The following is a 10304-nucleotide window of genomic DNA, read 5'->3' as shown; positions in this document are numbered from 1 at the left end:
GGGGAGAGGTCTTAAATTTAGTGACACTGTATTATTCTATATTCTCAGTACAATAACACATGCACTTGCTGTGTCAAATACTTTTTGGGCCATCATTAAAAGAACATTTAAAAACATTTTCCTCCTAACTAATGCAGTATACCATAGGACTCCAACTCATTGAATGACAAAATATAGTGAAATAGATTTGCTACAATAAATCGGGCTAAAGAGGGTGATGGGAACTCCTTTTTGAAGCTTCCAAAGTCAACAGTTGATGTATCAGTACTCTAATTTTGGTAGTGCCACATTCCCAAGATGTTACGTTCTAAAAGCATACATTCCTTTAGATTTTATTCAATCCAATAAAGTCTGAGGACTGAGTCACATTGAAACCATTAACTGCATTAGAAACTTTGGTTCCATAACCAAAAACATTTCTACAAATCAGATGAAGGCCAAGCTGTCCAGTACTCTTAGGAACATAAATCTGATAAGATTTCATTTTTCTTATGAAATCAGTGGATAGTGACCACATTTGGAAATTTATACTAGAATTAAGGAGTTTAGCCTTATTAAAGATATTCTGAGAAAATAATAAAACAGTGAAGGTTTTCTGCCTCCTTGCTATCCTAGGATTAACAAAAGAAAGAATCACCTAAAAGTATACATGGCTCTTAGCATAACCACAAAATTATTGTAGTGAGAGATTAAATAATGTTTTAGATAGATTCATAAACTTAATTTAATGCTTACAAAATGCATTACCCTCCCCATACTTACCAACATGAGGACTGGAGTCTACTGTTGGTAGTGAAAATCAGCTACCAAACTACACTAATATGTACAGTGGACTGATTTTACTTTTTTCTTCCCTGCTAAAACTCTTAAATGTAGTTGTGTAAAAATTAAGTCGTTAAGATTTTCTTATGGCTCGTAACTATCACTTTATGCTACCTAGCATGGCTGAAATATGAACATATCTAAAACCAAGCAAAAGGAATGGCGCTGCATTGATAAAAAGTGCAAAACCTTACTCAAGTGGAGTACTTGAAGGAAATAAGCTTGTTTAAAAACTAACATCCCAACTTGGGAAACTCCTAATCAATTTTAAACTCTTCTGAATTTTAGAACCTTGATGTTTACAGCTTTTATAAAGGATGCCTCTTGACTAGGGCTAGCAAGCACTGTGTATACAAATAGAAATGTCTGCAAATATACACACACCAATTTCACTAATAATAAAGAAAACAAAACTAATTTCAAATGCCGAATTCAAGAAGCCAGTACCATGAACCTCCTGGCACTACTGCCTTTTCCTAATGGTTGGAGCAAAGATTAAATTTTAACACAAATTTTTTCTTAATGTCTCCAATGCCATTAAAAACAAGGCATGCCAACTCTGACTTTATAAATCTAAAATACAGTGCCCTGCAAATTTCTGTCGTATCAGAGCCGGAAGTACTGAATTATTGACTCATCTATTTTTTTTCCTTATTAACCTTCTGAGGTAGAGTTACCCATCCAATTTTATCAGGACCATAGTTATCGTAAGCTAAACACTATATTCTTTTCAGAAAGTGAAAATAACTTCGAAGAGAAAAGAAAAAAGGCTTCCCAGGCCATGGCACATAAGATACATTTACAATTTTTAATGTAATAATTAAAAAATAAAAATGGTTTGTCTTTATATTTTAAAAAACAGCCCAGCTGTATTATTCTCTGTCACCAAGAATTATTGATATTGTCTGAGGATTCTATCAGTGCTAAATTATATAGTTCAGCCTTCACAATCCCATCCTTGATGAAGAGTTAATTCCCTCATGTACGCACAATATACTCTCACAACTTGCAGCCATCTCTTAGTGCCCGATCTGAGCAGGATGGATATGAAGGATGTAATTCATTCAAGCAACTCCTCCCTCCACATTCCCCTCTTCTCAAAAACATCTGAAGTATGAAAGTTGTTTTTGAATGGTAGAAGCACCACAATCCATAACACCACATATGGTCTTTAAACTGAAGTATTTTAGTGATGTCTTGGACATCAAAATCAATTTTTAAGGTGGATTTTGAATGTGTGGGTCCAGCCCAGGTCTGCAGTTTGTGCAGATACAGAAACAAAAGGAACTTATAACATTCAGAAAAAGTTAACTTGCTGATTTTAAAATAATGCTGGAAATTAAATTTCTTCAAAAGTTGGCAAGCATGAGCTACTGGTCATGATATGAATTAAATGGATTTACAAATCATTAAGAAACCCAAGTTTATGTACTGTGAAATTTCCATGGTGCCTTTAAAATAGGCTGCTCATAATTTTTTTAATAAATGCCAAATCACTAGATTTTTGATGGAAAAAAAATACAGATGGACTGTGTTTTACCTATTTGAAAATCACCAATCCATTTAAAATAAAATCCAAGAGGGTATATACATTCTAATCAAGTAATTGATTATTTTCCTGATTAATAAGAACTACACTTTACACAAAATACTTTATCAGCAGCTGTTTTCTTCAAAAAACCAATAGTCATAGTTTCACAGTTGAAAAAGTTACACATTAAAATATTTTACAATTCATTGTATATTCACCAGGTTCCCATTTCCTAAAGGGCTTGTAATATAAAGCAGATTAGAAGGGAAAAACCTCAAAGTTGATTACTTTGACACTAAGTTTTACAGAGGACACTAAGAACCACAAAAAGCTTAGGTTCTATCGTAAAATAGTGACCAAATTCCATTCTTCTTTAAAAAACCCAATTAGAAACATCTTTTTAAAAAACCAAATTCCACAACATGAGTAACAGATTTTAAATTAACAGCATTCTAAAAATCTTCAAAATAAATGATTTTATATAGCTGAGAATGATAAAAAGTTAAAGCATGATTTTCAAATAGTTATTTCTTGCTAGAATGTGTTTAAATTAGTTTTATTTTCTTTAAACCTGATTTTCTTCTTTTCTCCAAAATAGTCACTGAAGGAAATATTGCTCAAGTGACCAAATGAAATTGTTGAGCCAATACTCAGTTATACCACATTCAATGACAAGGATGGTCAGTCATAGAAACTGACCAACTGGAATTGATCTCTGATACTCAAGTACCTGGAAGTAGCTATATTATCACTGACTTGAAACATATCCTAGTCACCCCATGTAGCATTTAATTCAATTTCTGGTTCCTTGCCTTCTGAGTACTACCTATCCATTTTCCCTTATTTTTAAGGTTGTTTACATAAACTCTGCTTGGATTTGTTTGAAATGTACTTTGCATTTAGCTAGTTCATTTAATGTATATTCTTTATAGAATTTGTCTACATTTCTTCAAACGGAATTAATTTGGTTGTAATAACTTAAAAATAAACGTAAATGATAAAAGTTATGTGGCTTGTGTTTTAATGGTGGAGAGGTCCTAGGGGAAGGGGAACTATCTGGACTGATGTGAAAAATGCAAAAATTGTATAAACTTTGTGCAAGGAAGCTCAAAGCTTTTTTGGCACTCAGTAAAACACAGCTCTCTGTTAAAAACTTCAGATTCCACCATCAAAGCTTCAGATTTGTACCATTTCACTGAGTTTTCCTGTAATTAATCCCTGATATAGAAAATACTGGGATGTTAGTATGTATTAACTGAATAAATCTAAAAGACACTAATTGTTAATCATGAAATTTTAATGTTATGAAATCTGTATCTGCAAAAGAATCTATCTGGTCTCCTGCTTAAAACAAAGTTTAAATTCTTCTTAACTATTCTAAGACAGTTTAGGGAAGTAAGTTCCCTAAATAAGTCCCCAAATTTATTTTTCTTGCTGGCAATATTATGTACATGCTTTAGTGAGGTACCTAAATCTCCAGTAATTATGCCCTTTAAGGGTTCTAAAATAGTCAAATATTAAGAGTATTTGTATTAGAGTCCCGTTCACTATTCAAGACTTCTACTATAGGTAACGGATTTCATAAATGAATATCTTTTAAGTGATGCTGTATAAAATGTGCAGTCTTCATAAAGTTGTACTCCAATAATATGCCTAGTCTAGAAAACTGTCAGTAAATTATTGCACTTTTTCTGGTGTGGCACCTGGACATTTGCTAAAGCTATGTCCTAGGGCATTAATCATTCATTTGAAATACTGAGTAAAATATCAGATTGTAGAGTGATAACTAGCCTTAGCCCCTACATCTTGGGTTAATGTTTTTCAAAATGTTTAAGAATGTATCCTGTGCTCAAATGCAATTTAATAAAGTTGGAGAGTGAGTCCTGACAACTCGGAAATGGGACATGATCTTAAAATGGTTTAAGGCCCTAATTTTATTATGGAGATACTGAATAAATAGGCTAAAAAGGTAAAAAGTTCATGGTTTCTATTCCCCCTATTATAAAGTATTATTCATGAACATACCTTGGTAGAGGGGTTAAGCAATCAGGAAGATAGTCTAAATTGTGTTAATTTTGGTAACTAATTTCATATGGTTGAGGCATTCTCAACTATAAAAGAGGATGGAAGATGGGGGATTCAAGTGAAAACAGAAGAAAATAAAAGGAAAGAGGAGGAACTTTCATCTGTTTTCCTTAAGTAGTTATACACTAGTCATTGGTATAAATGGGATAGTGCCTGAGCCTCACCCACAGATCAAGAGAAACGCTGACCATGCTGCTACAAACAATAAAAAATTTGGGGTGCAAAACAATGCATGACTATGGGACAGATCATGTAAATAAAGAATATATATTAATGATAGTTTCTATAATATAAATAGCCTTTAATAAAAAAAATAATCTTTTTAATAACATTAATACTCACTTCTATTTTCTGGAAAACATGCATGAAAAATGTATTCAATTCATTGCAAAAGGAGAAAAAAAAATCTAAGGTGAATACTGTACAATTCTGGAGCAAGAATTATTCCTGCTCGTTCTTTCTCTATGATGATTATTTACTTTGTGGGAGCCCAGAATTTCCCTGGGAAATAAGAATCAGATTCTTGTAAATACTGTCCAGAAAAAAAACCCCAAAACACCACCTTATAACAGGTCTCATTTGTGACTGCTTCCCAAACTTTGCAGATAAGACCCCAAATCATCAAAAGGTTTGATTTATTAAAAAGGAAAAGTCTCTGATGAAATCTCAAGAGTCCCTTACACCCCAAGCATTTTTCTTCATCAAACAAGGAGTCAAAAACCCACTTCAAACTATAAATTGAACAGCAATGGAAAAATAAAAATTTTCATTATTTTCCAATCTTAGTGTAATTTAACATCAAACTCCAGTTTACTTGGACCTAATGCAATAATAGATTTTGTTGTGTCCACATTTCAAAACATAAAACATTTGCAAGACAAAAAAAGAACATCATTCTTTTTCCTTCTCCATCATTTCTATATATTTTGGGTTTTTTTTTGTTTTGTTTTGTTTTTTAAAAAAAGATACAAACAATCTTTAAAGTTTACCTTTTTTGGACTTAAGGCATAACATGAAATTGCGCATTATTCTAAAGCTTAATTTTGAAATGAACTATTTTAGTGCTATCGAACCCTGTTTGCGTTTACATTATTTAAATTATATAGTATTTTATTTCTGTTCCTGTTGTAAATTCTAATGCTGTTCATGGATTGTGCAATTCCTATGCAATCAGTCTTTGCCTGTTGACAGTTATTAACAGTGCAGTATAGAATCCAGATACTGAGCTTTCAGTTTCTTAATCATTTCAGTTCAAAGCATGCTGCTTAATTGTGTGGAAGATCCAATCCATTTTTGTTGTCCAGCCACCATGATGTGCATCATTCATTTGTTTCATGAAATATTCCAAAGCCTCCTGCTCAGTTTTATCTAAAGCTAGGGTCTTTCGAATGTATGCAATATCATCAAAAGACTGTAGTTCTGGCATTCCAGAGCCAAGCATCATTGAGAAAAGATTTATGAAGAGATTGGCATGCTGCCGAATAGCTAGATAAGCCTTGTAACACATCTCCTGAAACCTACAAGTAATAAGAACAGTTTGGTTAGTATGGAGTAAAACGTGTTAATACCTTCAGGTCTCTGCTCAAATGTCACAAAGTTAGAGAGGCCTTCTTGGACAAAACTATAAAATACAGCATTCTTCTCCCTACTCCTCTTACCAACACTTTCTGTTCCCTTTACCTGACACCAGAATGTGAACTCTGTGAGTCCATAAGCACTTTGTTTACTGCTCTATCATCAGCCCCTAAAAGAATGCCTGGCACATTAGCAATTTAATAAGGATTTATTAAATGTATGAACTGGTCCATACTAAAGCCTCTAGGGATTAGGTTAGGGCCAGGACTGAGTTATAGATAAAAGAGAATTTTATAAAAGGTTTTTAAAAGTACTTTAAGGTTTAAGATAGACTAATGATACCCCATATGGTGGTTAAGAAAAATTATGAATAAACATGGTATTGATGGTTGACTGAATTCCTCAGATTGTATGACTAAAAAGTGTTGTTTGAAGCACTATACATGATTTGTTAATAAAGAGAAGGTGGAATCCAATTTTTAAACGGCAGTGAACAAAAACTTTTAATGTACTATGAAGTTTAAGGATCACTTTCTTTTTAGGCCTTAACTAAATCAATAAATTAAACTGGTTTTTCTTTCCATTTCCTTCACAGCATTACACAATAAATAAATAAAAATAAACACAATAAAATATCCAGTTTATGCTACAATGTTAATAAAACATTTATTTTTAAATTGCTTGAAAAATATCGATTGTTTTGGTAGAGCAGCAAGAATTCTTTATTTTGTGCTTTTGATATCTTGAACTTACCTCTCAAATTCTCTTGTCTTTGTGCATTCTTGGGCTCCTTTACTAATCACTATTAAGAAATCTTGTGTCAAAACAAATGGCACACGCTCTCGTTTATAACCAAATTTTTTCTTCTTGTGATCCAAAAAGTGTCCAAAATCTATATGAAACAGCTTTCAAAAATAAGAAATTATGTTATAGTTTGACAAATGCAGAAATACAATGTCCTGAATTAGTAAATTTAAGAATGTCGAGGGACTTCCCTGGTGGTCCAGTGGCTAAGACTCCGTGCTCCTAATGCAGGGGACTCGGGTTCGATCCCTGGTCAAGGAACTAGATCCCACATGCCACAACTAAAAGATCCCTCATGCTGCAACTAAAGATCCTGCATGCCACAACTAAAAGATCCCACATGCCGCAACGAAGATCCCGCATGCCACAAATAAGACCCAGTGCAGCCAAATAAATAAGTAAAAAAATAAATATTAAAAAAAAAGAATGTTGACACATTTAAAAGAGGAAGCTATTACTTGTCCATCATCTTTAACCATGATGTTACTATTGTGACGATCTCCAATTCCCAAAATGAAGGTAGCAACACAATATCCAGCACATGAACGTGTAAATAGATCGATGGCTGCATCATATCTACAAAGAAGAAATAAACACCTTTGAGTTAGTATGGAAATACAGAATGATCCAGTCCAAACTGGGAAAAGATGGTCGAAGTTTTTAGTAAAGTCTGTATTAAAACAATGAAAACAATCACTGACATTAGGGGGAGGAAGTAATTATGTTTGAAGATCTGAGGAACTCTGGGATTCTCAAGTGTTCAAAGGTTTCTAAGAAAATTTCTAGATATTCTCTGACCAAAGCATAATTCTTCTTATAGTGAAAAAATACTTATGTCATTAAAATAAATTTTTTCTAATCATTTTAACAATGAATTAGGAGTAAAATTTTTAACTTTAATTAATTTAACCTTAGCTTTTAAAAAAAGAATAAGCACTAAGAAAAACACATTTTAGATTCTTAAGGTGAATGTACAGGATTTCACCAAATTATAAGCAATTCTGATCATTTAAACTCAATAACCTCAAATATTTCAAAGGTTGAACATATCTTTTTCCAATGTAAATACAGTTTTTTTTTTCTTTTCTGGTCTAACTCAAAGAAATATACACAACCATTAAAAATCTTGTCTATCAGATACAAACTTCTACTAGCATAGAAAGAAAAGAATAATAAACTCACATTTCTCCCTTGTTCTTGTCTTTGAGCCACTGATGTAGTGTGTGGCTGTTGAACTGCAGGGCACCTTTCAGGCCTCCTTTACACTGAATTTGCATAATAGTGTGAGAATTTCTCACCACCTCAATAAGTCCCACACAGTCACCAATGGACAGACAACCATAAGGTAACATTCTGAAAAAGGAACAAGTCTGCAGTTAAATGATGGGATTTTAAAACAGCAAATATTTTATCTTTTTTTTAATGTGAAGATCTAATTGGTTTTATTAGGAGATTGATGAATCGAGCATCATTCCATCTAGCAACTCGAAGGGCGCTCCCTAAAATAGCAAGGCTAATACAGGAATATTCTATTTGCAAATTTTTCATGCATGACCTTTACTCCTTTAACCTAGTTTTACTTTTCTTCTATTACAACATGACAAATATTCCTAGAAAAATCAAATTATCTGCCATCATTTATTATAACCTCCAACTGTGAAAGCATTTAATTGTATATGAGAAAAGCATGAAGAAAATTATTGTGGCTATTCAAAGTTTATAAACATTTATGACTTTAAAAATAATGGGTGAATTTAAAGATGTTTAACTGACATCTAAACAATACCTTAGGGTAGCAGTTCTCAAGTTTTTGGTTTCAGGACTCCTTTAAACTCTTAAAAATTATCAAGGATACCAAAAAGCTTTTATTTATTTGGGTTATATCTATTGACATTAGACATTAAAATGGAGAAAATTTTAAAATTAAAATATTCATTAATTCATTTAAAGTAATATTTATACTCATTTATATAAAAAATACTATCTTTTACAAAACAAAAACCCTAAAAACAAACAAAAAAAACTTAGAAGAGTGACATTGTTTCCCATTTTTTCAAATTTCTTTAATGTCTGGCTTAATAGTATGCAGCTGGCTTCTCATGAATGCTTTTGTATCCAATCTAATGCAATGTTTTGACTGAAGCATATGAAGAAAATCTGGCCTCGCACAGATATGTATTTGGAAAAGGGAGTAATAGCCTTTTTCAGATAATTGTACATATTTTTCTTTCCTACTGTTCCAAAACTTGACAAGAGATAGTTTCTTAAGTTGCAATGTGGAATGTGAAACCATAACAGTAAACTTTTCATACTCTGTTACATGAAGACCCATTTGTTTATCTTGCCTCTGAATGGAATTTCTACCCATATATGACTTTATAATATCCTATATTGGTCATTTGGAAGATATTAGTTCACTGAGTTATGGAGATCTTCCAAATGTTGATCTCCTTTTCATTATACCAACTAAAAAAAAATCACAATTGTTAACATTATCACTGATCTCATCAGAAAAGTCTTTAATTTTGGGGAAGCTCATAGCAGTAGATACAAGGTTTTCAAAATTCTAATTTTTACTTGAAAGCTTAAATTTGATTTTTGACAACAAATACTGTCAGTTGTTCTCCCTGAAGAGTCTCATATTGTTCATTTTCAAGAAAATGTTTACCAAATATCCATGTCTGAATAATCATAGCTTGTCTGTTAGTTATTCTTTAAGTAAAAATGATGTTCCATGATAAAAGCAGTTAGTTTAGCCCACAACTCAAATAACCCACCAATGATTTTTCCTTGATACAACCATACTTTGGTGTGCAGTCGAAGTGCTTTATGGGTATTTCCCATTGATCACATGTAATATTAAAAAGGACATGTAATCAAGGGTAGAGATGTGAGGATTTAAAGAGACAATGGAAAAAAAGCACCTAATATGCCCATTGGCACATAAGTACTGAAGTATGGTTTTTCTTGCTCTCCTGTTCTCATATGCTACTGTCCATTCTTTCCACCTTTCCTGTACTTCCTAAATTCCTAAAAGAGTAACAGTCTAAACTTATTTTTCTTTTTTCACTTAATTCCTTGTAGCTTAATTTCTATCACTCTACTGACTCAACTCTTCTTAAAGCTAACCATGAATCATCAAATCCAAGGCCTTTTTCATAGTTCTTATAACTCCTGAAGCACCTGATACTCTGGTCTTCCTACCCTTTTGACCATTTTCCTTGTGGAATCTTTTCTTCTATCTGCTCTGGTAAATAAAGGAATTTCTTAAGGTGGTACTCCTGAGCATTTTCTCTTAATTTTATTACTGTTGAACATGCTCATAGTTTAAAGCGTTACATAGTCCTACAAGCTTATTATTAAAGATATTAAACTTTATAAAAATTTTAAATGTACTTAAGTTAAATTTACTTAAGTTTAAATTTAAATTTACTTAAGTTAAAATTTAAATTTATATTAAATTTATATTTAATATTTATATTAAATA

General features: G+C 32.2%; 1 protein-coding gene across 1 annotated transcript in view; it reads right to left on the bottom strand.

Annotated features, from left to right (window-relative positions):
- Window positions 1-5684: 5684 nt before the first annotated feature.
- Window positions 5685-10304, bottom strand: part of PIK3CA (phosphatidylinositol-4,5-bisphosphate 3-kinase catalytic subunit alpha) — a gene marked incomplete at its 3' end in the record, with an annotated part of 111264 nt that continues 106644 nt past the window's right edge. The window contains exons 18-21 of the mRNA XM_082655669.1: window positions 8000-8170; window positions 7276-7393; window positions 6767-6918; window positions 5685-5955 (exon numbers count right to left, since the gene is read on the bottom strand). Coding sequence (XP_082511795.1) covers window positions 5685-5955; window positions 6767-6918; window positions 7276-7393; window positions 8000-8170 — 712 coding nt within the window. The remainder of the gene's footprint in view (window positions 5956-6766; window positions 6919-7275; window positions 7394-7999; window positions 8171-10304) is intronic.

Source organism: Grampus griseus, assembly GCF_964374135.1.
Source record: "Grampus griseus genome assembly, chromosome: 5".
In the NCBI taxonomy this organism is placed as follows: Eukaryota; Metazoa; Chordata; class Mammalia; order Artiodactyla; family Delphinidae; genus Grampus; species Grampus griseus.
This window is presented reverse-complemented; position numbering and strand designations above follow the sequence as displayed.